Source organism: Henckelia pumila, chromosome 3, assembly GCF_033568475.1.
Source record: "Henckelia pumila isolate YLH828 chromosome 3, ASM3356847v2, whole genome shotgun sequence".
Classification (NCBI taxonomy): Eukaryota; Viridiplantae; Streptophyta; class Magnoliopsida; order Lamiales; family Gesneriaceae; genus Henckelia; species Henckelia pumila.
In genome coordinates this window covers 45,468,284-45,495,926 of record NC_133122.1, presented here as the reverse complement: position 1 = coordinate 45,495,926, position 27,643 = coordinate 45,468,284, and the positions used below count along the sequence as shown (strand labels likewise).

Below are 27,643 nucleotides of genomic sequence, written 5' to 3'. Positions count from 1 at the left end.
ATTATTATCTTGATAAGGAAATATCGTGTATCATTGTTATTATATATTAATAAGATATAATCAAAAGAATCATATTCCTAATAAACACTTGTTTTCTTATTTGTATAGGACTCTACAAATAATTCTTTCCAAGCTTGGATTCCTGTTTATAAAAGAATTAATGCGCACAAACAAACCAAGTACTTCAGACAATAATTCACAAAGCACTCAAAGAATAATCACGTCCAAGAATTCAAAGATTTCTGAAGCAAGTTTTGTAGCAGATCGTCGCTGCTTTTCCCGTGTTGCCGTTGGTGTTGAAGACATCGGAGACAACACTTAGTGCATAGTGTTGATCGACGATTTTCGTGTTCTTCAAGTTTTGACATGCGGGAGTTACATCTGATTAATTTGTAATTCTTATAGTTTAGGATACGATTTGATTTCTCAACTTGTTGATAAATTTAGTATTTACTGTAGACACCCGCACAAGTACTAGTTGGCCGAGTGCCGATGATTCTTCAATCTTCATCGCGAGAGCTGAAAGGCCAAGTGCTCGAGAGTTGAGAGTCGAGAGTCGATAATGCTGGACCAAGTTGAGAGTCGAGCCCAATCCGACCGACAAACAAGTATAAGAGTCAAGCAGTGGCTCGCCGCTCGTGGCCGTGGGGTGGGGAAGAAAGTGAAACCCTAGCCGCTATTCTAATCGGGAATTGAAAGAGAGAAGAATCAATAAACTACGAGCTCATGACTTACACTTATCAGGGCCCTCCGTCTATGAGCTTCACATTGCATAGTTCATACTATATGTATATATTTATCAAAAAAGTTGAAATGTACATCGAGTAGCAAAAAAACTACCGACACCAACCCTACGTTCAAATTATCTGACCCGATCAGTTAAAACCTGATCGATTAAAACCCGATCGGGTCGGATCGGATACCCGAAATCCGACCACAAACACCCACCCGTAGTTATACCTTACACATCTATACGATTCAAAGATCCATCTTAATGCATCAGCCATAAAGAAGGTTACATCTCATCATTATTGTCTAAAAATTACAAATCATTTTGTTTTTTTATTTAAAAAATTACATATCATTTCGTTGACCCTATTTTGATCCCTTAGGCTACGTTTACTTTGAATGATGGATTGAGCAAGGATAGATTAAAGTATGATTATTAATATAATTTGATAGGATAGAGAGTGGTTATGGATAAATAATAATATGTTTAGTTGGATGGATTAATTTTGGGATTGAATTATACTTAAGAACAAATTACAATTTCACCCTTAAGCTATCATAATAATCATATGTTCTGCAAAGAAGGGAAGAAGATGAAAGATAAAAAGGAAGGTCATAATTGATTTTTTTTATTCTCTCACTCCATAATATTTATAATCTCATTAAAAATTTAGGACTAAAAATCATCTCACAATCATATCATTAACGGGCCTAAAGATTTATACAATTTCTCAATTTTGCAAGTAAACATATGATTAGTTGATATTATCTATGTTATCCTTCATTTATCAAGGCAAGTAAATGCAGCTTTAAAAAAAAAAACCAACTAATTAGTGGGAACTATGTTTCAACCCATAAGAGAAAGATATTGCAAAATTTAATGGGCATTAAGTACGGTACAATTAGTTTATCCATCTTGCTAGAACTTTAATATGGACTTTGTAGCCCGTCGTCTATGGTACTAGGGTGGAATCCAAGCTCAGTGTAGCCCACAAAACGAGGTAAGAGGTATATTCAACGTGAGAAATTAATGATTTTAAAAAAGTATGATTACTTTTTTAAAATTTAAGATGTATTCAATTTAAATTATTATAAATTATGTGAAAAATTAGTGGTATCCAAAATGATTTTTAAATAAAATTTTAAAAAACATATAGTATTATTTAGACTTTTAATGACTTTATGAAAGTCTTTCGAATACGAATATTAAAGCATAAAATACAATAATAAGATAACGTGGTTTCTCTTTGATTTATTAAGCCAATGATTTTGGATGAACTTCTAATAATTATTTTTTCATCTCTATCTCTTCACATTCAAATCATATTTATAAACATCTCTCGTCTATATTTCAAATAACATTTCTATATCTTTCACCTCTTCTCTATCTCTCCACATTCAAAATTCAAATCATATTCCTAAACATCTCTCCCCTCTTTCAAAAACATTTTATTATTATTTGTACAAATTTTTATTTCACTCTTTAATTATTGTTTTCCGTTTTCAATTGATTTAGGTAAAAATAATTACAACTTGGAACCAAACGCAAAGAGACAAATTTCAGTTTGTTTGAACTTTGAAAGTTGGAGTTTTGGAATTGATTGTGTTAATGTTTATATATAATTTACACAACCAATTATAATATTAAATTATAATAAAATTTAGTCCAATAAAATAAATAATTTAATTTTTTAATATGAGAACATTCCCAAACAAAAGTTTTTTAAAAAAAATTCTATAAAATTTGTTTCAAAAAATGAAAAAGTAATATTTTGTGATATGATTAATAAAAAAAACTTAATATATCATATATTATTCTCTTTATTTTGCAATCTATTATCTTAAAATAAAATTAAGTATAAAATTATAATTATGAAATTCTTTAATAAAATTATCACGTTATGTATAGTTTAATAAAAAAAAATTTGCCATGGAATCGAAAGTTAATAATTTAATTTCAATAATCAAATGTCATTTGTATTCACTATAAGGATGCTCATGGAAAAAAATATATAAATATGTTATAATGTACTTTTTCCGAGTATAGTTAATTTATTGTCAATATTCAAATTCCAAAATTTATGAAAAAAGTTTATAAAAATAAGGAAATATCTCGTGCTACTTAAATACTATACCGTAATTATGTCATCATATGATCACAAGAGCATGTTCAATTATGCGATAATGTTACTGTCATGAAATTGATAACTTCATTGCATACTAATGTTAGCAATGATAACTTTGTTTCATGGTTCTGCGATGGTGAGATAATGAAGCAGATCTAGATGATGTTAAAATATTAATTTTTTATGTTGAAATATTAGTTTTTGATTTAATTAAATACATGGATAATTAAACATAAAATAAAATTACATATGATTGAAAATTTTTAATATTACACAAAATTAAAATTTAAAAGCTTACACATAATTTTAAAAATTAAAAATAAAAATATAACACACATGAATATAAAAACACACATAATTAACAAAAAAATACATAATTAATTTATGCGTCCTCATGTAAACTCTAGATATGTTCGATCAAATCATTTTAAATTCTACTATGAAAATATTTGTCCCGAATGCCGACACATCATTCCAAAAAGACTTTAAACTCTATGGTAGAATCTCTCGAAAACATCCGATGACACATATTCATCATCTAAAGCAGGAAAATCACGATCTTCGGTTATATCATCTCTTTCGTCCTCCACAGTCGTGTTACAGAGAATGATGCAAGTCTTCATTATATAATCTAAATCAACTTGATCTCACATGCGAGATGGACCTCTCACAATGTGCCAACGTGCTTGGAGTACACCAAATATTCGCTCAATATATTTTTTCACGCCCTCTTGATATCTTGCAAAAATCACATGCTTTTGTGAGAGAGATCGAGAGATGGTTTTGAAAAAAGTAGCCCAAGATGGATAAATATCATCGCCAAGATAATACCCCATGATGCACTCGTTGCCGTTCACCTCAAATCGTACCGGAAGGGCTTCACCCTTTGCAAGTTTTTAAAACAAATTGAATCTCTCCAGCACATTAATTGATGTCGTTATTGCATCCTGGTACGCCGAAGTATGCATGTAAAATCCATGAATCTTTCGATGCAACTGCTTGCAGTATGATTGAAGGTTCTTTTTGTTGTCAAATTTAATATTGTCATGCCCAAGCTGTTGGACAGTTTTTCCAAGCCCATTGCATACAATCAATGTTTCCGATCATATTGGGAAATCCCTTTTGAGTATTTTCAGCAGTTAGTCGAACAACATCTTCACATGTTGGTTGCCTCAAATATTGCTCAGAAAAATATATCATACATCACTCTGCAAAATATTTTCAAAACATTCCAACGTTGTTGATAAACCTATTCTCAAGTATTCGTCAATGATATCACTCGATACATCATATGAAAGCAGTCGAACTACAACCGTAACATTCTGAAGTGATGACAACCAAAGCATATCGGTTGCGTCCATCCGTTGAACAAATTAAAGCACATTTGTTTGTAAAACTTCAACAATTCTAAAAAAAAAAGATTTCCTCGGTCGAAATCGCCATGAAAACTCTTTCTCGCTGTAGACAAGACTATCGGCAAGTAATCTTTATACAATTTCTCAGCCCCGACAAAACGTTCTCGATCTTTTTGTTTCCCTTTTTAGCCACATTTTCGGCTTTAACTCTCACATTTGATGGAAAAAACGACGTGCTCAAAAAATCGATAGCTTGATTATAGTCTTGTCGTGAATAAAAATTGATCAATCATTGTGGGATCAAGGATTTCATCATCCAATGATGTCGATGAAGAAGAAGAACTCTTGTATGCCACAAGAAACAAATTGCGCTTGAAATTTGTTAATTTTTTTAAAGAAATTGGACCGTATTTTAGAATGAAAGTGGAATAAATTTTAATTTTTGAAGCTAAAATGAAGCGAATTTATAGGAAATTGAATAATATAACCGTTACTAGCCATTGGAGATTTCTATGCAATTTTTAAATTTTTTTTAAAAAATTCTGAAGGCTAAAATGATTTTGACCATTGATCCATAACAACCAAATAATCTCATTCACTCTTTTATAGTTTTTTAAAAATATATTATTATTATTTTTAAAAAAATTAACAGCTAGATTGAATATGATAAGGTTAAAAAAAATTAAAAAAAGAAATGTTGGAGACAAACTTCACCACGCGGAAAGAATCTACACGGAGCTCATCTGCAACATTGCACGAGAGCCATCCCTCGTGTAACATTCTCGCCCCTTGAACTTGAAGGGGCGATGATTGAAATGGGTGAGAGCCCGCTTCATCGCATGAGCTTCCTCGCCCAATGCACACGACCAAAGAATAACGAGATGGAATGTTAGCCTAACTTTCTTATTGGACCACACGTCCAAGTAAAAATATATATAATTAGATGCATTTTTTGAATATACCTCCAAAGATAACATTAAATTTTTCATAAAAATCCCAAAAATCTTTAGCTATTAGATTGGCTAAACTTAATAAAAAAAACTCATTCAAATATTTAGACAATATTTTTTCATTCACTGAAAATTTATTTTATATATATAAAATTTACCGTGTTTCACTGTTTTTTGTATCGCAATTTTGAATTAATATAAAAATTATGAATTAATATAATATAAAAATAAAAAATATCAGAAAAATAAGTTACCGACGTTCATTATTTTAAATAATAAAATAATAATAAATTTATAATCTAATCAAATAAAATTTACTGTCAAATTTGAATACAAATACCTCTAAATAAAAAATATTCACAATTTTTGTTAAAGTTCGAAGAACATAGAACTATAATTTTTGGATTATATATAAATGATAAAGTAAAGATAAAATTTACACGAATTTAATTCAAAAGAAAAAAAAAACATCAATAAATCATATTTTATTAAATTATCCGAGTCATGTATACTTACACAAGGTTTATAAAGTTTTTGTTATAATATAATATGTATAATATGCATTAATTAAGTCACTTAAAACAATTTATACATAAAAAAGGTTAAAGAACCTGAATCAAAGCACAATCCACGAAGAGCCTCTCTCTATCCTATGTGGCAAAGTATCATTCGATATGAGATCAATCACGCGGATCAAGAACCCAAGTGCGTCATCTCTTCCAATTCCAACCGTCAGATCAAATCCTAATCAACGGCCCACCGTCCTCTACTCAGTCCCCCAAATTCAAACACCCACCAAAAATTTTCACCACTCCCGCTCGTTCACCTTCTTTATAAGCATCGATCCACTCCATCTCTCAATCACTCATCTTCTTTGCAAGAAATCTCTCCGATATTTTTGGGTTTTTCTCTTCCTGTTTCGATCTTTGAAATGGCTCGTACCAAGCAGACTGCTCGCAAGTCCACAGGGGGCAAGGCTCCGAGGAAGCAGCTCGCCACCAAGGCCGCTAGGAAGTCCGCCCCTGCCACCGGCGGAGTCAAGAAGCCCCACCGTTTCCGCCCCGGAACTGTGGCTCTGCGTGAGATCCGTAAGTACCAGAAATCCACCGAGCTTCTGATTCGAAAGCTTCCCTTCCAGAGGCTTGTTCGTGAAATTGCGCAGGATTTCAAGACTGATCTGAGGTTCCAGAGCTCCGCCGTGGCCGCGCTTCAGGAGGCCGCGGAAGCGTATCTGGTCGGTCTGTTCGAGGACACTAACCTCTGTGCCATTCATGCCAAGAGGGTTACTATAATGCCTAAGGATATCCAGCTTGCGAGAAGAATCAGGGGTGAACGTGCTTAGAACGAGTATTTCCGTTCTGGTGTCCTGTTTCGTTTTGGGCTTACGATGTTTGTTCTCAGTTGGTGTGATATTAGGATATTAGCTTTTAGCTTGAAAACCTCTGGTTTTTGGTACAATGAATTTCCTATGTAATGAAATTTGAATGGTATTTGGTTATAAATGATCTGTTTCTTGTTTATTTTCTTTGAATTCTTTATTATCTTGCTTCTGATTTGTGAATCCATTACCTTCCAAGTCAAATTGTTAATGATATTTCTTCTGCTGTGATGAAAATTTGAATTGAATTTGTGGTTGCTGCTCTGTACTTTAGCTGGAGGATTTGTCTGTGTATGATATAATTTCGTGCAGCCAAGAAACATCTTATTGCCTTTCATTGGGATTAGAAACAAGCGCAGAGTTTGTAATATAATTCTTTCTTCCCTTTTTGGCAAAATGAAATGGGCAATCGACGCTAACGGAACACCAGTAAAATGATATAAGGCAATAACATGAAAAAATTGCTATATCAAATCCTCCATCTGAATTAAACCGATGACTTTGTAAAAAAACTCAACTTTAAAACTGAGGTTTGGATTGGATTCCCGAGTTGAAAAAAATCTCAAATTGTAGGCTACAAGACTACCAGTTCTTTGGACTGGATCAATTGGTGATCACAATGTCTATGGTTTCAGAATTCAGCATTTTGCTTCTGTTACCCAAATTACAGACCGTGTTATTGTACAAGGGGAAATATACTAACATCCAACCAGGGTTGAATGTCCAATTGAGGGTTGGGATTATTGTATTCTCAGAGCCATTGCTCTTCATGTGAATTTATCTAACGATCCATTGATTCCAACCTTCATTACGCGTTTTACCTTCTGGGTTTAGTTATACAAATATTGCATTTCATTCCTCAATAATTAGAGCCATTCCATTCTTCTAAGTTCCAAAGCCATGAAATATTTCAATTCAAACATAACCTAAAGGGTGTCAAACTCTTGTTTGACTAACTGTTCTATGCTCATGGTGCAAATCTGGATTCAAGTACTTGATATTGCATTTTAAGCGCCATGTTACTTGTATATCTCGAATAATCTGATTAGCCTTTCGAATTCGTTGACGCTTTTGTTATTTAGGTTACCAGTAATCTTGACACTTGACATAAAGCATGAATCATGTATTTCCTTAAAAATATAGTCGTTCTTAAGACTATTCTCACTATGTTTTGTCCCCCGTGGTTGGTTTAGTAGGAAATTTTATCTTTAACGACAATGGTTTAGGGAGAAATGCCAAGAAATAACATGGTCCGATACTATACATCTATTGGAATGAAAGTTATTTCAATAACTAAGTGTAGTATGAAATCTGTTTAAAACTGGACGTTGGATGAGCATTGGATGAGCAACACAGACTAGTATTTTCGTCGAAAACTGAGAGGTGATCGATAACTAAAACAATCCAAAATTAGGAAATCAACTCAATGCCATAGCTCTCAACCAAACAATGTGCTCACTAGAAGCATGAATCAACTATAACATGGAGTTAGATAAGAAACACCAAACACGCAGCCATTATAAATCAACACTCTATAAAATCCAAACACTGCCCACATCCAATTTCCACACCAAGAAAACTTAACACCTTTCATCAACACCCCATTCCAAAAACCAGCCAAAATGAGCACTTCTATCTCCAAAGCTCTCCCCTTTTTGATGCTTGTAATGCTGATAACATGCCAAGTTCAAGAGAGCAAGGCGCATCCATGTGGTGGCACGTTTTTCTCGGCTCTCATTCAGCTCATTCCTTGCAGGGGAGCAGTGAATCCATTCAGCCCTGTTCCACCAAATGAAGCTTGTTGTGCTTCAGTCAAGGCACTTGGTCAGCCTTGCTTGTGCATTCTTGTGAATGGTCCCCCGATTTCGGGTGTCGACCGTGAACTCGCCAAGCAGCTGCCTGAGAAGTGCATTGCAAACTTTGAACCATGTATATATATACTATAATTTACTTGATACCCCCCACTCCACCTCTATCTTTTATAAGTGGTAGTGCGAGTAATCTGTGCTGATTTCAATGTTTCGTTGTGCAGGTGAAATTGCAAAATGAGAAGGTTAAAGCGCGGGGAGAAGAAGTGCCTGAATAAGCGTGTGGCTTTATGAAGTTCTTTGGCCACTCTTTATTATCATATTAGTTTCTTATGGAATTGTGGTAGTCTGATATTTGCTGCTTATGTTTTCTAATTTTTACAGTCTTTTTGGTGATTCCAGTTTAATATATTGCAATTGCAACGATCATAAATTGAATTTGAGATTTTTATGCATTCGTCAATTCTATTAACGTTCGAAAAGTCTTAGAATGTGTTCTCGAAACACAATTTAAATTGATTCGATAGACTGAAGTTAATTTTTGAAATCGTTTGTACGGAGAAACTTTTAAAATTTCTAGTGACACGAAGAATGCTTAATTTTAATGCGAAATTATGATTGATTTTGTTTGTTTTCCGAAAACAATCAGTTTTTGCAAGGGTTTGTTTCAATTCAGTCATACATTTTCTCGAACTTAAATTTTTTTTTGATATTAGATAAACTACGACCATCAACGAAAAGATAAATAATTTTGGGAGAGGTTCACTGCAAATTATAACAAAATTCAGAAATTTTTTTAATATTTAATAAACTGTTTTGTAAAATAAAGACAAAAGTAAGCTTGACAAATAACAAGCAACAATTTTTGATAAAAATAGTTTGCCTTAAATACTGCTTCTTAACATATAATAATTAATCTCTAATAGATTATTTGAATAAAATATTTTTAAAAACATATTCTAAACAAAAAAATAAAAAAATTGCCTAATAGATAAACAAGAGTGATATACACAGAGTAGACCACTCTTTTCAAGACTTGTCATATCTCAGTATTAGTATTCACGGTAAATCATGGCCCTTAAAAACCTGGGCACAGCGGAAAGCAAATGTGCATCTTTTGAACTGTGTTGAGATCGAGATTAAACGTTAGTATTCAAATCTATTCCGAATACAAACCATTCATCGAAATAAACAAAATAGATGATCAAAAGTCAAGCCTTAGGTTTTGATTACAAGAAATTGAATTTATGGAAACTTTCAAAACAAATCCCACTCCCAAATATGGAGAAATAAAAATTCCAAGTGCTTGATAGAAATCTATATAAGAATTGGCGTCGGTTTCAGAAACCTTGATATGACGACCATTTGTTTAGGAAGAACACACACAGCTCTGATTGTTCAGAAGTTGATGCTGCACTCCGAAAACATCTTAATAATACGATTTTCGTGGATTATTCTGCAAATCGAACAAAATGGCATCGAGTAAAGACAAATTAAAAGCCTCTTTCAGGAAAAAAGAAGGTATGGAAGCAATACCAATGGATTTGGTCTGTGACGATAACCCAGCATCATTCGTTTCTTATACTGCTCATAAATGTCATCATCGGCAGTGACCTCTCCTGGAGCATGAGCACCAACACCCAGGTGATCTTTTTTCACTTCGCCTGCCATGATTGGAACTGAAATTCCACTTCTCGAACTTCCCAGTCCCTCGCCTACAGTTTACAACCAAGTTACAGTAACACATTAGATGCATTTTCCACATATCCTTGCATGGAGATAGAGAGTGTAACAACCATAGCCATCAGCGTAAATAACCGTGAACAATATATCCAGTAATATAATTGGAAGAAGACGAACACTGAGGAGCCACTCAGCTGTAAGCCTGTATCCACAAAATCTTGGAAACATCATCGAGGCTTCATTTGAGTTGAATATCAAGTTCGCAACCAAACTAAGGCTTAAAGTTGAATGTTGAAGCACACGGTTTGGTCTTATTATTGGAGGCCCCGATGCGCCCAGAGTGTTCTTCGTGGTTTCGTTACAAACCAAAGCAAGGCATTCAGGTTAGTATCAGAGGCCCTGATGTGATTACAGGTGGATCTTGCTCTGGCGTGAGCAGTCAAAATGGTTAAGCAATTGGAGTACAAGTTTTTAACCGAAGGCTCCTTCCTATTCTTAGCTTAAGTTCCAATTTTATGACCACCGGTATGGATAATCGGCTCCAATTTTGGAGCAGAGACCCCGATCAACAGGACTAAGAATATCAATACACGATAATGGCTAGCTTGAGCCTTGAAAGTGGTTATATCTCGGGGTTACAATTTAACGTATTTGGGCCAAGTCGAGCATAAAAAAGTGTTTTTGGACTGAAGAGAAACTTCTACAAGTCAATGGTGACCAAAGTTGGCGCAAGTTTCGACGCCTAATTTTCCTTCCGTACCTACATTTTTACTCATACTAGTTTGACATCCATTGAATTCAAAAATACCCCAAGGAGCATAATGGGTTTGGACCATGGCATTAAAATCACTAATTTTGAACCCTCGAATCCAAACACATCCCAAGGATCCTTTTGTCTTAAACAACGGATGAAAAGAAAGAAACAATATCTCGTAACAAACCATTTAGCGTGCAGTGGTTGGTTTCTAAGGACTTAGATTCAAATTCAAGAATCATAGAGTGCGGATGTGAGTTAAGAAATTGGAAACAAGAAACATCATCCATAAATTAAAATCAATGCGCAGGAACAATTATGCTTACCTTCTCTCCAGCCCATTCTAGACAAAAGTTTGTGACCGACATTATCAGCCTGAATTTTTGCTTTATCCGCCATTTCCTTCAAGGCTTTTTGCGCAGATGCATCATTACATGAAGCAAAAAACTTGTCCAGCTCTTCAGGAGGAATAAAATCACCCATGTGATGCCCTTTCTCCACAGGAGCTGCATGAAGCATATTTATGAGAAGCCATTAAAATAAAAATAGGAGCAGAACTATGTCCAACTGAACTCTGCATACTGCACCAGGGATCAACTATAACGAGGAAAAAGTCCTTCGAGTAAAAAATAAAATGAATGCCAACCTTGGAGGGAAGCAGGTGGTGGCATCTCATCCTTTGAGGCTTTTGGGGGCCTCCGCATCTCTTCTGCTGCGGCCTTCTTCATGTAATATTCCATCATTGCAATAGGGTCCGAACCAGTTGGCGCGCTTGATTCACCTACCAGTTGAATTGGAAAGAATGAGATGCCAGGCATTACTAATTGCTTGTGTAAAACATTAAATGGACATTTTGATCCCATTCACTTTTGTACTGAGAATAGTATGGATTATTAAAATAATTAAATAAATAAAGATCAGTAGTATCTTATAAAGAACTGCCAACACTTAGTCGAAAGTATAATTACAACCGACCAAGAAAGTTCCACAATTCACCAGTCAGTACCTATGGCTATAACAATGCCAGAGCATGCAAGAACATTGTAAATGAAAAATTAAATTGTACTAAAAACACATGCCTGAACATTAAATTACACCAAAATCCAACGACCCTAAGTGAAACTTGATTCATATCATAGGGGAAATTACCAAAAAAATTCGCTTAGTAAAACTTCATATAAAAAAAAACCATTAAATAAAAGCGTCATCTAACTCAGTGCCTGTTTGGTCAAACAATTAAAATTTTTCCCTAAATCACACTTATAATATGCTTGGAAAATTTATCATTTTGACTAAAAAAAATCTTAATTTGATTAAAACATCTTTCAAATTAATTATTTAAAATAAAAGTATTGTGATAATATTTTTAAATAATGAATACACTTAACAACCACATATCATTTTATGCATAGTTTAATACTATATCATTAAATTTTGATTAACAACCACATATCATTTTTATACACAGTTTAACACTATATCATTAAATTTTCATAAAATAAACCAAACTTGTATGAAAATAATTTATTTTTTAAATATATTATTAAAATACTTAATAATTTAATTTTAATAAATCAAGATACAAAATAATCTAAATATAATTTTTTGAAAAAACTGAAACAAATGATGGAAAAATAGTAAAACATACATATTAATATATAATCAGCTCATAAGTTATTATCTACTAAAACAAATATAGAAAATGTATTACATTTATATCATATAATATTAGTAGGTTTAATAGTATTTTTATCTAGGAATAAGATTTCCATTAAATAACATCATAATACTTTTACTTAAATGCATTTGACTCCATTGATTTTTTTAATATGAAATTTTATAGAGTTTTTTTCATAATTTTCTTCCACATTATAATACCCTCACAGATGCACCCAGAGATTAGTTTTAGAACTTGAAAGCCAAAACTAGAAAAAACAAAGGGAAAATGTAACAAATACCATATCTTCCACTTGTCTGCGATGAGGCACGAGTAGATCCAGCACTCTCCGTGGCTTCGAACAAAGCTGATGCAGGAGTATGATACTTGGCATGTTGATGATAAGATGCCTGAAAACTACTTGTTGTACTGGGAGTTGCAGCGCCTATGTTACCCGCAGATCCACCTGGAAAATATGACAAACGATGGATTAGAAAGAGACAAGTTTTGAATGCAAATGATGAATGCAAATATTGGATTACTAGTTCTTTGACTCACAGTTACTATTCCAAATTAGAAGCTCATGGTTTTACCACCCAAAACAGCAAAAACTAGTTTGTTCATGCGACCAATAGAAAATTAATAGTCTTTCTTATCGCATCTAACATGAAAGTAAAAGTAAACAGTGGATGTTTTATAACATGTTGACTCCATGTAAACCAGCCATTCGTAACTCAACGTGTAAACAGTAAATTAGCTCCTCGTCAACTATTAGCTAACAATAGGCTATTTCATCAAACAGCAACATGCAACATAATGATTAATACTGTTCAATCAGGGCAGTATTCCTCATATGCACAAGAATTACAAATAGTTCATACTGTTCAAGTTTAATTTCCTTAAATATATTCCACTCAAAGCAATCAGCAGGATCACTTCAAAGCAAAACTCAAGGAACCAATACACTAACCACTTGATGATGATTGGGAATCCCTGGTTTCAGACAAAGCCGTTTGCTCTTCTCTAAGCCTATATTCATAATACTTGAAATCCGAACAACTTTCATCAAATAAAAACCTGTAGGAAATAATATCAAATAAAATTTGGGTTATAAAATTAAGCCTTTACAAAAATTGTACAATTAAAAATAAAGAAAAAAATCCTTTTCCAACATCAAATGGCGTAATTCCCAGAAATCAGAAGGATGATGAAAAAAATCAAGTATAAAAGAAGGCCTTGGCAGGGTCAGGTCCGACATGAATGATCAATAAATACATTAGAGTGATCTACTTGTTAAACAGCCAACCCATGTTTTGAAAGAACAATATTCTGTTGGTCTAATCATCTTATAATCACATAAATTGATGGACCAATGAACCTACAAAATGCGACAAAAGTTTGAAGTTTAAGTAGAAGCAACCTATAATTTGTTATTGCATATGTGGTGGCTTCTCACAAACCTAATAGTGAATCTTAAATACTGAAATAAATAATCACTGTAAATAAGTAAAACAGTCAAACTCACATTTAATACAATGAAGCTTTCTTAATAAAACATTTTAATATTTTATCATCACACAACTGATGCCCACAAAACTCTAACCTCAAAAATTGTTGTAGGTGGAGAGGACGTGGAAAAGGAGGACATAATCAACGGAATCATACTAAGAGACGTGGCAGACATTTCAGGGCATCATTGATAATTACACAATTCTTCTAAGTATGTAGTAACATTACCCAGGGTAACAAAGTACAAGAGCAAAACATAACACTAACAAGCAAGCGGTGTTGAGGAAGAAAGATAATAGCTAGTAACTTCTTTTACAACCATGATCACTTGAAAAACTTCTTCAACCGTCTCATTTGAAAAAATAATTAACAGGCTATATAAATTTAAATAGAAAAAAAGAGAGGACAATGAAACATTATGATGCTGTTTGAGGGTGAGAGGGGCATTATTTATATTGGATTAAATTCTCTATCTCAGTAGATTAAGTTACACCTCTTTTTTTACCGAACTGATTAATTTTTAATGTTCACAAAAACCCGAAGCATACCAATACGGCTATCTTGCTCCACAAGAATGCCTAATGATAATACTCCATAAGTAGGAGATTTTACCAACCAAGTCCCAGAAGCTTTAAATGGATTGCAAGGCACACAACATTGCACACTGATCTCTCTATTAAGGCAACTCATAATGCCTTGTAAAAGAAATAAAACAATGACGGGAAGGGGCTGCTGAGTGCTGAGCACCGGTGCGTGTTTTATACTTTTGTGAGACATGAATCCTGCTCAAAGTTGATGTTTCAAACAATCATAAGTTCTTAGATTGGCACACTATCATTAGGTATTACCAAAATTGGAAGATTCATCATGTGGGATGCTTTCATAATAGCATGCATCGCGATTTTGACACATACATGGAAGCTTCCAGAGGTGGAAAAGCACTAAGATATACCGATTAAATTCAAAAAACTTTACCCGGCACAAAGTTTACATATGGGGACATTTCCACTTACCACACAGCAGAAATATCTTTCTAACATCAACTTGAGTTAAGCCTTTTTCTACATGGTTTATCAATATTCCTAAAATTAAAAAATAGATACCTGGGCTCAATTTCACATGAAATTTAATTTCTAAAAAAACCACAAGGTTACCGAAATAAAGTAAAAATAACTATACACAGAAAATTTGATTCAGAAGTGTGTGTCATATGAATGATAATAAGAAAAATACGTCTGTATAACAAAATATTAAATAAATAATTTAGCCAACAGAAATATAGACTACATACTTGAACGGAGTATCTCCAGGATTTTTCTGTCGTGTTACATGCTCAAACTGCCTTCCATTCTTGGCCACAAAACTTGCTAATTTGTCTGCAACTTTCCTCACTGTAGGATCACTTGGGAAAGGAGGTACTGCATGTACTTAAAGAACTGATTAATACTCAAGGGCATGCAAGTGAATTCAAATTACTCTTGTAGCAGCCGTGCCACAATATCCAAATCTTTCTGTGAACATCTCTTCCCACCCATGTTGATAGAGACTTAAGATATATGCTGCATTCATTAGATAAAAGTAATTCAAAAATATCTTTCCCTATTTCTCTTTTATCAGTTCAGGCAAAAATTTTAGCTACTATGCCCAAAATGTAATGTGGTGCTCTAATGAAGACTCTATAGAAGAGCAAAGCAATAAGAATATAAGACTCCAAGCAACTCAGAAAAGCTTTGACTTCAACAAACATTTAAAGTCAAAACAATAAAGGGATCAGACTGACTATGACAGAAACATGAAGGGCACAAACAAAATTTTTGGAAGTGTAATTTGAGGAAGCGATTACAAGTACAGACAGCTAACAAACTAAATTCGAGTGATAAACTAACAGGAATTACAGAAAAAGTGCTTGAACTCGTAAATAAGAGGGAGTATTTACCAACATCAACTTGCTTAGGTGAACTATAAGATGCATCAGGCTGACCCAATTTCTGCCGCTTCATTGGAACATCATCTGAGTGATTTTTAACATCTTCATCCTCGTCCTCATCAAGCTTGACAGCAGGTGCAACAAGTTTTGACTTTTGTTTCAAGCTAAAGGCAAGTTTTCCACTCGAAGATGTTTTAATTGTTTTTTGGATGCAGTTTGACTTCAATTCCATGGCTGTTTTACTAATGACAGTTTTTGGAGCAGAATTTAGAAGCGTGCTCGAGACTGCCCTAGATTTATTGGGTATTTCATTCTTCTTTTCCTTTTCCTGTTGAAGCTGTTTGAATCTCTCCAAGAACGATCCATCATTGACAAATAAACTAGCATTTTTATCCATCGCGGAACTCCAAGTTCGTTCCCGCCACAAATATCCACTGCGTGAAAAATAACCTCAAAAGCTATTAGGTCATAAAACCCGTAGTTTTAACTGTTCCAACTCTTAAAAATGCATGTACTGCAGAATAGAACAAACATTGTCTCCAGGAAAAGAGTGTTTTTTGGATCAACCAAAATACGACCCATAATTGTTAAGATGCAAAGTCAAACAAAAGGGCTACCAAAATTAAATTTTGACGACATTTCCATCAATTATGACCCCCATATGGATTAAATCAAACAAACAAAATTACAAAAAAGAAAAAGAAAAAGAAAAAGAAGACGACATGGGGCAAATCACATATTCTATACAATCGATGACCGAATGGCAAAATTGCGAAGCAAACTTGGAATGCACATTTTAGAAACTAAACGATTAAAATCATAAGCGATCCACCAGAAAAACCTGGAAAAACAATGAATAATTAGCAAAAGCAAACCAACCCAAAGGAAGAATTTACACCCAACAAATTTTTTTTTTTGTTTCAAAAAAATACAAAAACCAAATACAAGAACAAACCGATTCGTTTTCATCTGATAATTATTTTTACCTGTCAATGGCAAACTCACACGATCGATTCCCGCAGAGCAGATGAATAGAAGATAGTGAGCATTCAGAAGGCCAATCGAGTTTCAAGTTTCAACTATTCCCCAATTTCCCAAGAAATAAAAGGTTGCTACGCCGGAGACTGTTTTTTTATTTATAAAAAATTGGATTTGGATTTTGGATTAAAATATATAATATATATTCTTTGTTTCTAATTTGTAGTCTCAAACATTCTTTCACTATTTTGTATATTTGGCCTCGGATTTTAAGATTTTATTTTTTTGATTAAAAGGACAGTGAGGACTGAGGACTTTATCACGAATCTCCGTCTATTCACGAATTGATACGATCAATTGGACTACAAGCTCAATCTCAATTTTGAGATGTTATTAAAGATAAATGTTTTAGCGTTATTTGGAATAAAATTTATATGTATTATAAAAAATAACTTTAAAATGTACATTAAAAATTTGTAATTTTTAAGTAACTTATTAGTTATTACACAAAAACTCTTATATATCGTCTCACGATCATGAGTGATTCTTATAAGATAAATATCTGACCAATCCATCGAAAAATAAATTACAACTTATGTAAAAAAATATTAATACAAAATCGTGAGATCGATTCTTAAAATCTATAATTTATGGTAAAAAAAATATAATTTATGACAAAAACTTTTATGACACGGTTTCAAACATTATTTTTTTAAACGAATTTCTTATATGAGTTATCCATTTAAAAATATTATCAAAAATATTATTTATTATTATAAATCTGAGTAAAGTTACCCGTCTAACCATCTCACGAAAGTGTTACTCATCGTTTATAGTTATTTGGACTTTTGCTTCAAATTGTATCCAACCTAAACTTGGGCTTCTTTTCTTTTAAATCTTCAAGCTCCTGTATCCAACCTGGACTTCATCGTCAGCGTGAAGGCCAGCGAACGAAGGAAACGGAACATATCTTTTATTGCAGTTGGGATAAGAGCCAAGAACAGCGGCTGCTTCCTTGCTCTTGAAAATGGAAACCGCGGGCTTCAGAGCCCTAAGCGCCATAACCTCCTCCTCCACTTTCCGAGCTCATTCTTTGCTCCACCTCCAATTTCCATCGGCCCGGAGATTCCCCTCTCCGCGCTTCTCTCAGCTTAGCTTTTCGTGTATGTGCGACTGTACAAGTTATTGACTCCCTTTTCACTTCGTATATAAGTTTGCGTAGTTGAAATTAGTAGTAGTGCAAGTGTTCGATTTATTGACCACCTTTTTTGTCTAAGTTGGTCATTTCTGGAAGAAAATGCAGCGAAGAGGTGTCAAGTGAATGCATTGCATGATGGGGTCGGTAGGGTAGCGGTTGAATCTGTGGAAAACAATTTTCTTCAAGTCGTACTTGTGTCGCCACAGGTATAGTGAATTTATTTGGGTGCTTATGATGGTGATGACTTTAGTTTTTCTTCTGGAAAATAATAAGAGTAACTTTATGGTGGTGTCCAATATGTGAAGCTGTGCCAGCATGGCAAAGTTGCTAAAAAAATCCAAACTTTATGTTAATGCCATGCGATTCACCTCAAATCTTATGCAAGCCTCCATCACTTCCACTACGGAAACTTTGATTATTCCCCATTGTATGCTCATGTTATGAATGAGCTGTTTTATCCTCATTATGTCTGTGAAATTAACAATGGAAAGCTAGTTAAGGTTACTTCAATATTTTAGGAGGGATAATAAAGTTGTATTTTTAAAATTTTAACACATTAAAGTTGTTTTTTTTTTTGGCTCGAGGTATTAGGCAACCTTATCTTGTTGTGGCATGGTCGTGGAGCCATCAATATATTCTTTCTAGTGATCGATTAACCTTACTTGGGCATTTGGTGAATTAATGGTTGTTGCTGGGGATATAAGGTTGTGTAACTCTCGAGTTGATTTGAGGGTTTCTTAGAAATTAGTCCAAGAATCCATGTAGAGTGTCGGTATTAATGTTGTTAAATGTTCATGAGTTTCCTACTGACTACTGTTGTATGTTTCCCAAGATGTTGATAAACGTAAGAACTTGTAAAGTAGGCTATTTTTTTTTTATTATGATGTTTCTTGGGAGATGATGAAATGACTTGAATATAAAGGAAACAAGTTGATCAAGCACTATCACTTGTTGCTCATATTAGTGATAAAAGGGTAGGAGAAGGGTGAAATGGTGCAGTGTTAATGACAGGAATCAAAAAACTTACAGCATGTTCACTCTTCAAAAGATAAAGTGACTTCCCCTGAAGGAAAAATTACTTTAACAATGTATGGAGAGATGTGATCAATGATTTGTGGGTACTTGTGTTGATTTTCTCTCTCACATTGGAAAGACATTATATTGTTCATTATGTAATTATTTTTTGTAGTTATAAATCACTGAAGTTCATGTCTTTTCTCCATGTTCGACCATTTTTTATCGGTCTCCTTGTTCGACCTTTGTTATTTCATTTAGTTTCAGATGGAAAATTCTGCAAAGAACTAACTATGAGAACTAGAACAGTACATAGCTCTGATTCAGTGGAATCTGTAGTTGATTTACCTGCTTTCTTAAATTTAAAATAAATGCTTTCCTTTGAATTCCAAACAACTGTTATCACCAAGCTGGCTGTTATCCTTGACAGATACCTGGAAATACAGGATGTATTGCCCGAACTTGTGCCGCATCAGCTGTCAAGTTGCACTTAGTTGAGGTAAATGGTAGCAACCTTCCATAAAATTTCGAGTCAAGTCTGTGGAAACGAATGGACTAAGAATTGATATATATTTCTTTGTACTCTCTACTTAGACCTGCAACCAAGCTTATGTCAGCCTCTTTTCCTGCTTTAGCCACTGGGGTTTCAGGTTGATGATGCAAAGTTAAAGCGTGCTGGACTTGATTACTGGCCGTATCCTTCATTACAATAAGCTGACTGCTTGAAATTTTATTGTTGATGATCAAGCTATGCATGATTTAGCTTAAAATCGCAACCGCCAAGAACAGTATCTCCAAATTCGAGTTTGTATCCTTGAGAATTAATATTTTTCAGTGTCAGCCAGTGACCTTGAATTATGATAGCAATACTTTTCAAAAAATTTATAGCTTGTGGACAAATATATTTCAATCAATTAACAGCCACATCAGATTTGTTGTAGTTAAAGTGCACTCTTCATGGTCAGAGTTTCGGGAATACTTCAAACAAGAGGTTTCTTATTTTCATTCTCAATATGATTCGAGTTAATTTGTTATTTCTATTATATGAGGACAACTCTGTTTTTGATTGTGCAGGACGGAGAAAAGAGGTTGCTAGCATTCACCAAGAGAGGGACAGATATTCACTCAGTAAGTCTAATATAAAGTAACTTAGCTTCTGGAATTTTTCTGCTTGAGAAAAGATTTAAACCTTAAAGACCTACTTACTAGGTCTTACGTGGTGTTCGGTTAAAAAAATGATATTAGCATTTCCTTCATCGCCACCTCGTTTAGCTGTTGCCAACTCTGCGCAAAGAAGTGTATGTCTTACATTCCCACAGCCTTGATAATTTTGAGAAACGACTAGTACAGCACACACCTTCGATTTCTAGACCACATAGCCTCAAGGAAAGCATACATGTGTAATGCTAACAACGTTGATTTCTATTTTATCTAGTAAAATATTAAGATGATTAAAAAGTAGGGAGTTTATTTTTATCATTAGGTTTCGCCATCACATGACAAAAAAATTATCAGGAAATTCCATTTCCCCTTGCATAAATTGATTCTTAGAAACTTTCACGATGAGCTGAGAAATATGAGAGTTAACTGTATGTTAACCACTGTATGTATGCCTTTTTACTGCTTGTATATAATTCTTTATAATAAAGGGGCTGTGATCAGGTATTTATTCAAGAAAATCTTCTCTTTTTTTAAAAAAAATAAATAATAAGAAAATCTACTTTAAGCTAATAATTGGCAGTCTTTAACGATTTTCTTGACTATAAATCCTCCCGTATGCAGGAATTTTCCTACAGAAAGGGCGATTGGCTTGTATTCGGCTCGGAAACAAGCGGTTTGCCTCCGGAAGCGCTGCTGGATTGTAAAAGCGAACCACTCGGTGGAGGCACCATTCGGATTCCGATGGTCGAAACTTACGTTAGATGTTTGAATTTATCAGTGAGTGTTGGCATTGCCTTGTATGAAGCGTCTAGGCAGCTAAACTACGAGCATCTGCAGAATTCGTCCGATCCATGTATCAACAGCGTAGAGACACCATTTCTAACCGAAGATATTTTTGCTTAAAGTCGCAGAGTATCAAAATATTTTGACTGCTAGTTCAATCTTTATTATGCATCAAGGAACATAAAATGTAGCAAATGTTACATAGATAAGCCAATGACAATTTGAATAGCTGAAGAGTTTTCTTACTCCAAACACATCGTTTGCATAATTATCCAGGTGGTAACTATCACCAATCTATCAAATTTGACGAATGGTGTTTGCCATTTTTAAATGGATAGAACAATTTAAGCCACTCATTCCAGCAAAATCATGCTTGGACTCAACATTGTTTTTACTATTCATGAATATTAATGTACAATAATCGACAAGATTCAACTAATCAAAACATACAATAAATGAAATTAACATTTGTAACTACACCGACATGATCTAGTAACTTAGGGATCTTGATTATTAAGGGGCCACACAATATTCACGTTATAAATTCAGTGATTATGTCTCTATCCTGACAATGCAAACCCACGTTGCATTGGCTCTTCTTGGGACCCTCCCACCCCCATTCTAACCTCTCAATACTACATGTGATTATCCATTTTCTAAAGTGTAACAGCTGATGAGATTTAAAAATCTGCTTGAGCTAATGAAAAATATATAGCTTTGTGTGTATATGGAAAGGGTCTCTCTTTCATTTAACATTAATGTTTCTGATATGAGATGATATTTTGAGTTCGAAATCCGATTATAACAAACTATTTTTTTTATGAGATGATATTTTGAGTTCGAAATCCGATTATAACAAACTAATTTTTTTTTAAAAAAAAAAATCAAAGCGTGAACTTTGAACAAAAAAGAAAAGGAAAAGGGAGTGATGATCACCATCCATGCATCACAATCCTGTGGATCTAATTTGGTTTGTTACTCCTGTGGTCTCACATGTACAAATGCTTTATGAATATAAAAGTCACGATGCATCTTTGTATGTGCACTCACAATCACATGCCACACTTGACAAATACCTAAAAGGCTATTAAAACAATCTTTTATTATGATATAGACAAGAACAATTCTCGGTTTCCATGAATTGAATCTACAAAACATCACACATTGAAATTGGAAATCGAACTTTCATATATAATCTCAGCATTCTGTCAAGTTAATATCGATTGTATAATATGATATTGAATACTAGCTAATAGGCTAATGAAGGGTGACATATATAGGTATTTGAATAAAGTTTAAATTTCATGCTTATATAATTAGGGTGCTTCATAAAAAAAGAATAATAAATAAAAGAATAATGGGAGCATAGATTTACTGCGAATGCAATAAAAGCAATACAGAAAATATGGTAGAATGCAGTGAGCTAGCTTCTAGTCACATGCTTTGCTACATCCTATTTATTTCAAACCAACCACCCCCATTCATTATACCAAGGATATTTTTTTTTTATTTCTTTAATGAATATAACATATAATAACAACATATTTAAATTAAATAGATCCCATGTATGTTTAGCATATTTATGTTTAAAATGTTCGATTCTCTATTTATTTTACTCGTCTATGTTTGTTGCTAATAAATTAAAAGTTCATATTTTTCTAAAAAAAATTGTGTAAAAAATTCATGGGTATTTTCGGAATTTCATTTTTTTGTTAGGGGCATACTTGTCCCCCTAGGCACTTATATAACGTTACATTACTTGCGAATCCATCTCCCTAATATTTCACAAGTTCACCATAATCACGTACACGTACATCTACTTGCAGAGATATACACAGAGTCCAGAGATAATGAAGCTGCCCGGAGATATCTTGGTCGGCACAATGGCGGTCCTGTTGGCCGTCAGCGCCGCCGTGAACGCCTGCCTTCCGTCGGATCGGGCGGCGTTGCTTGAATTCAAGTCGCGACTCACCGAGCCTTACATCGGCGTCTTCAACACGTGGTCCGGCGACGACTGCTGCACCGACTGGTACGGCGTCAGCTGCGACCAGGACACCAAAAGGGTGGCCGACATTGTCCTCCGCGGAGAGTCCGAGGACCAGGTTATCCAGAAAAGCGGCCGCTCTGGATACATGTCGGGTTCCATCTCCCCCTCCCTCTGCCAGCTCGATCGCCTCACCACCTTAGTCATCGCCGACTGGAAGGACGTCTCCGGCGAGATCCCAGCTTGCCTCACCTCTCTTCCGAACCTCCGGATTCTCGACCTTATCGGGAACAAAATCTCCGGCCATATTCCGGCGGATATCGGCCGGCTGAACCGACTCAAAGTGTTGAATTTAGCTGACAACCAAATCTCCGGTTCGATCCCGGCTTCCATCGTGAACCTCAACGGCTTGATGCATCTCGACCTCAGCAACAATCAAATCTCCGGCGTGATCCCACAAGATATCGGAAAATTGTCCATGATGAGCCGGGCTTTACTCAGCCGGAACCAGCTCACCGGTTCAGTCCCCAGTTCTTTTGCCAACATCCACCGGCTGGCAGATTTGGATTTGTCATCGAACCGGATCACCGGTTCAATCCCGGCTCAGCTGGGTTCAATGAGGGTTCTATCAACCTTAAACTTAGACAACAATCAAATCTCGGGCCAAATACCAACAAGCCTACTAAGCAGTTCGGGCCTAAATATTTTGTACTTGAGTCGGAATATGTTAGAAGGGAACTTGCCCGATGTATTCAACTCGAAAACATACTTGACGGCCCTTGATTTATCATTCAACAACTTGAGAGGTTCAATCCCACGGTCACTATCTTCGGCTAGGTACATAGGTCACTTGGATTTGAGCCACAACCACCTCTGCGGCCCCATTCCGACAGGGTCGCCGTTCGATCGTCTCGAGGCCTCATCCTTTGCCAACAACGATTGCTTATGCGGCTCTCCCTTGCGCACTTGTTAAATTTTCCATTCGTTATTTAAGAAAATTTATATATTTGATTATAAATGTGTACTCATGTGGTTGTAACCATACAAATGTGAGTTGTGGTTTTATCTAAGAATGTGATTTTGATTATTCTTAAGTAAAGGAATTGTACAAGCTTTCACATAAAAATGTGTCATTAAATGTTTTGAGGAGAGAGAGATCATATATACAAAGTACACATTTTCCATGCCCTATTTTTGCATGGGTATATGATCCTCCGTTTTTTTTTTAACGACTTTACGTTAATCAGATAAATCACACTAGATAAGTAGAAAAAATTTAACGAGAAAAAAAAAAAACAAAGAAGATGACTGACCGATATAAGAGCTTCGAGCAGAGAAAAAACAATTTCTTCGCTCTTCTTTTTCTGAGAGCTTCTGCACCTCATTACTATCCTCAATCAATTGAGATAGTATATATCTCAATTAATTGAGACAAATGAGTTGTCGATTTGATTTCAATTTTTTTTACCACTGTTGGATCTTGAATCTCTATTGTGCCCAAGACGCAGCGAAAGTTTAAAATTTTATTTTGACATTCAAAATATTTTTGGACACTCGTATGGTTTAAAAATAACATTCATAGGAGTATATGAAATTTATACCTATCAATCTTAAAAGATTGATGATGGCTCCAATAATTTCGAAACAATTTCGAAATTAGCTCTTGTTGTATATCCCTACGAACAATCAACAGTAGTTTCATGTGAGAAACAATCAATAACGTTGGTTTAAAATAGTTCAAAATCTATATGATGCTGAGACATCGAAACTCGAAAGTGAAAGAAAAGGAGACTCGTGTTAAAAAAAAAGGGTACTATTGATGCAAGAACTTATCATCATTACACAATGGGGGCTTGTTTTCTTGAAAATAGGCAAAATTTCAGTACGTGTATCAAATGAAATCATCCATTAGATAATTACCGTTGTGATTACAATATTTGATACAACTGCAATAGTCATTTGTAATGACTTAAATTGAGGAATTGTAGCTAGCTGGTGTGCGAATGGATCACGAAATTTGAGACTTTTTTATTTTAAATTTCTTCCTTGTAGCCGATCAAGAAATGGTGGGTGGATGAGTGTTGATGCATACGTACGCATGCAGATTAATTAAACAAACAAGCAAATGTTGGAAGGGAAACATAAGCATCAAATTATGGCAGAATTTAATTAGGAGAAGACAGGAGTCAGGAGCAGCATATGCATGTTCCATCCCATGTGACTTGCTTTTTGAGATGAACATGAATCTTCGGTCCCACCTCACTAAATTCCCACCAACATCACATTTACTTTCGAATGCTTGAGCTCGATTTGGCGAGACAAGCTGCTCACGCTCCAGCTCGTGTATTAAACTCATAACCAGAAGTCCTCCTTCATTACGTATGAGCTCAAACAATGAAAAACATAAAATGTGATTTGATCAATTTTATGAAACGAATCTCGGATTTGATTTTTAATGCCCTATGATCTCACTGAAAAAGCTCACAAGAAACTTACCGAAAAATGATTCATTCTCGTTAATTTGGGAACACCTTTTCTTCTTTCCTCACCTACGGCAAGTTTCAAATACCAGACTAGCGAGATTATATGCTTTAAAAATCTAGTTTTACTATTTTTTTTACAAAAAATTAACCACAAGTGTTTATCTTTTTAAGCTTCTAGTTGTTTATCTCACATATAATGAAATATAATTGTTGGCCCTAAAAATTTAAGGTGTACACTGTACAGTAGATTTATCTTTCCTTTGTTTTCTTTTTTTTCCCAGTGACAAACCAGCATTTATATTCAGGGTAAGTAAGTCTTTACTGCACCACCATTTTTCAGAACATAAGCTACTACTACGACAAAAGAAATAATACGCATTTTTAAGAACATAAGCTACTACCACGACAGAAGAATAATACGGAAGAATAAGTTTTTTTGTGAAACGACAAAAGGATGATATGCAAGAAAAGATTTCTTATGAGTCGAGTCACTCCCTTAATTACAATAAAAAATAACTTTTTTCTACGAGTGACTAAAATAAAATGTCCATTGCACAAAATTTGATTGCAAAATCATTTCATTAGAGTTTTTGTTAATCTATAAGGCCATTGCTGATATTATGCTTGGTCGATTTCCAAATAAATCAGAACACATTAGGTAAACAAATATTTCAAATTCTCAAGCAAAATAAAAAAAAAAGCATGTTATCTTAGACGTCTGACATTGATAAACGGCCATATCTTAACACGATAAACTTTTAAAGAACATCAAAATTTCAGTAAATGCTAAAAATGGAGTTCATTCATCCCTCTGCAATGACAACGGTGCCCAAACCCTTTAACCCACCTTCAGGTATTTCAGCAACAGTCACCAAAGAGTAAAGCTCCTCTTTAGCATCTTCATCATCATTTCTCTTCCGAGCAATGCGGACGCGGATTCTCCTAGGCACACTACGAATTCCACGACTCCATATCTGTTTGTTTAACTTCACATCAACTCTGACATCAGTGGTTCCCATTGCCTTCTGGGCAAACTTTCTTATTTCTTTGATAGCAGTAGGAGCCTTCTTTTTGAAGGTGCTGCAATCAGGAGTTGATACCCAGGTTATTAGTTCGTACAGAGGCAACACAGATTACAATCAAATACTCGTGTTCACAACGAAGTAAGGCAAGACAGAACGCCAGCAATGTTAAAAACCCCACTAAATAAGCTGATCGAGGCATAATAAGATAAAGCACCCAAAAACAAAAATCTTATTTAGCACGTTCATAACTACAAAGAATATCGATTGAAATTTTCTCTCATCCTCATATATAATACCAGTAACTATATATCGTACTGGAATACAGCTGGCTAGTAGAAATTTTGGAGAACGTAACTATCAAGTATCACACAACCTCAGGATATGCATCCAAAAAATCATATTCCCAATCGCATTTTTCAACTTCATGATACATACAAACCTCATAATGGTGATAACTATACTTTTGTTTGTGATGGGAAAATTCTAACAATAAGCATTCAATCTCTATATTTCATAAGTATAAAATAGTAAGATATTACTTCAAAAAGACTATTGTTCAACACACCTAATTTTCAACAATAAATGCTACTCTCAGTAATGTTCCTGGAAACAGTGACCGACTCAGTACAAATTACAGGAACCGGACTTCGAGATTTTATTAGTGATGATGACTAGCATAGCAAGGATCCAGTTTCACAAACTCAACCAATTTATCTTCTCAGATCTACTCAATAAAGGCCTCGGTACGAATAAGCAACCAAAAAACAGAGCAAGAGAATACCACGAATCAAGGGGAAACAGTGCAAAAAACATCAGCCATCATAAATAATAACCATAATTTGAAGCCTGAGTAAAAAAACGAAACGACAAATTTACTGACACGGTGACTTGAATAAAACAACGAAGGCGAAACATAGTAAAACATCAAACTTTACATCAAACTTTACCTCAAACATTCAATAAAAAAGCAACAAACGGATAAAAATTAGTTCTTAAAGATCTAAATCATGAAAACACCAACAGAAAGATTGTAACCGTACCATCCATGGAGGCGTTTGTGCAGATTAATGGTGTACTCTCTTTCAACGACCTCCTCTTTTCTGGCCTTACCACCCTTCTCCACCATTGTCGCTGTCGACTC

At 34.5% G+C, this 27,643-nt stretch overlaps 6 protein-coding genes across 6 annotated transcripts; 4 read left to right on the top strand and 2 right to left on the bottom strand.

Moving 5' to 3' along the window:
• The first annotated feature begins 6,001 nt into the window (after nucleotides 1–6,001).
• Nucleotides 6,002–6,680, top strand: LOC140892221 (histone H3.2). The gene has a single exon (XM_073301038.1). It carries the CDS (start codon nucleotides 6,092–6,094, stop codon nucleotides 6,500–6,502), a length of 411 nt encoding a protein of 136 aa, XP_073157139.1. The 5' UTR covers nucleotides 6,002–6,091; the 3' UTR covers nucleotides 6,503–6,680.
• Nucleotides 6,681–7,770: 1,090 nt separating this feature from the next.
• On the top strand, nucleotides 7,771–8,587 carry LOC140888632 (uncharacterized). The gene is made up of 3 exons (XM_073296331.1): nucleotides 7,771–7,840; nucleotides 8,156–8,467; nucleotides 8,571–8,587. Exons 1-3 carry the CDS (start codon nucleotides 7,771–7,773, stop codon nucleotides 8,585–8,587), a joined length of 399 nt encoding a protein of 132 aa, XP_073152432.1.
• Nucleotides 8,588–9,534: 947 nt separating this feature from the next.
• On the bottom strand, nucleotides 9,535–17,021 carry LOC140892216 (SURP and G-patch domain-containing protein 1-like protein). Its single transcript, XM_073301033.1, has 9 exons — nucleotides 16,863–17,021; nucleotides 15,886–16,310; nucleotides 15,241–15,367; nucleotides 13,411–13,517; nucleotides 12,742–12,906; nucleotides 11,430–11,564; nucleotides 11,110–11,289; nucleotides 9,883–10,061; nucleotides 9,535–9,802 (listed from the first exon to the last, which is right to left on the bottom strand). Exons 2-9 carry the CDS (start codon nucleotides 16,271–16,273, stop codon nucleotides 9,776–9,778), a joined length of 1,308 nt encoding a protein of 435 aa, XP_073157134.1. The 5' UTR covers nucleotides 16,274–16,310; nucleotides 16,863–17,021; the 3' UTR covers nucleotides 9,535–9,775.
• A 720-nt stretch (nucleotides 17,022–17,741) lies between these two features.
• Nucleotides 17,742–21,278, top strand: LOC140892219 (uncharacterized). The gene is made up of 7 exons (XM_073301036.1): nucleotides 17,742–18,017; nucleotides 18,158–18,258; nucleotides 19,497–19,565; nucleotides 19,702–19,760; nucleotides 19,997–20,057; nucleotides 20,141–20,194; nucleotides 20,849–21,278. The coding sequence occupies exons 1-7, from the start codon at nucleotides 17,882–17,884 to the stop codon at nucleotides 21,128–21,130; spliced, it is 762 nt and encodes a 253-aa protein (XP_073157137.1). The 5' UTR covers nucleotides 17,742–17,881; the 3' UTR covers nucleotides 21,131–21,278.
• A 1,497-nt stretch (nucleotides 21,279–22,775) lies between these two features.
• Nucleotides 22,776–24,176, top strand: LOC140892217 (uncharacterized). Its single transcript, XM_073301034.1, has one exon. It carries the CDS (start codon nucleotides 22,861–22,863, stop codon nucleotides 23,965–23,967), a length of 1,107 nt encoding a protein of 368 aa, XP_073157135.1. The 5' UTR covers nucleotides 22,776–22,860; the 3' UTR covers nucleotides 23,968–24,176.
• Nucleotides 24,177–26,136: 1,960 nt separating this feature from the next.
• On the bottom strand, nucleotides 26,137–27,643 carry LOC140891647 (large ribosomal subunit protein eL31). The gene is made up of 2 exons (XM_073300244.1): nucleotides 27,543–27,643; nucleotides 26,137–26,557 (listed from the first exon to the last, which is right to left on the bottom strand). The coding sequence occupies exons 1-2, from the start codon at nucleotides 27,626–27,628 to the stop codon at nucleotides 26,281–26,283; spliced, it is 363 nt and encodes a 120-aa protein (XP_073156345.1). The 5' UTR covers nucleotides 27,629–27,643; the 3' UTR covers nucleotides 26,137–26,280.

What these genes read in the sequence shown, in the direction of transcription:
- LOC140892221 (XM_073301038.1), top strand. Translation starts at nt 6,092, where the DNA reads ATGGCTCGTACCAAGCAGACTGCTCGCAAGTCCACAGGGGGCAAGGCT.
- LOC140888632 (XM_073296331.1), top strand. Translation starts at nt 7,771, where the DNA reads ATGCCAAGAAATAACATGGTCCGATACTATACATCTATTGGAATGAAA. An exon ending in TATTTCAATAACTAAGTGTA is followed by an intron (nt 7,841 to 8,155) that starts GTATGAAATCTG and finishes TCCAAAAACCAG; the next exon opens with CCAAAATGAGCACTTCTATC.
- LOC140892216 (XM_073301033.1), bottom strand. Translation starts at nt 16,273, where the DNA reads ATGGATAAAAATGCTAGTTTATTTGTCAATGATGGATCGTTCTTGGAG. An exon ending in GCAGACAAGTGGAAGATATG is followed by an intron (nt 11,565 to 12,741) that starts GTATTTGTTACA and finishes TTCAACTGGTAG; the next exon opens with GTGAATCAAGCGCGCCAACT. An exon ending in ACCACCTGCTTCCCTCCAAG is followed by an intron (nt 11,290 to 11,429) that starts GTTGGCATTCAT and finishes TGCTTCATGCAG; the next exon opens with CTCCTGTGGAGAAAGGGCAT.
- LOC140892219 (XM_073301036.1), top strand. Translation starts at nt 17,882, where the DNA reads ATGGAAACCGCGGGCTTCAGAGCCCTAAGCGCCATAACCTCCTCCTCC. An exon ending in CTCTCAGCTTAGCTTTTCGT is followed by an intron (nt 18,018 to 18,157) that starts GTATGTGCGACT and finishes AAGAAAATGCAG; the next exon opens with CGAAGAGGTGTCAAGTGAAT. An exon ending in GGGAATACTTCAAACAAGAG is followed by an intron (nt 20,058 to 20,140) that starts GTTTCTTATTTT and finishes TTGATTGTGCAG; the next exon opens with GACGGAGAAAAGAGGTTGCT.
- LOC140892217 (XM_073301034.1), top strand. Translation starts at nt 22,861, where the DNA reads ATGAAGCTGCCCGGAGATATCTTGGTCGGCACAATGGCGGTCCTGTTG.
- LOC140891647 (XM_073300244.1), bottom strand. Translation starts at nt 27,628, where the DNA reads ATGGTGGAGAAGGGTGGTAAGGCCAGAAAAGAGGAGGTCGTTGAAAGA. An exon ending in CACAAACGCCTCCATGGATG is followed by an intron (nt 26,558 to 27,542) that starts GTACGGTTACAA and finishes TCCTGATTGCAG; the next exon opens with CACCTTCAAAAAGAAGGCTC.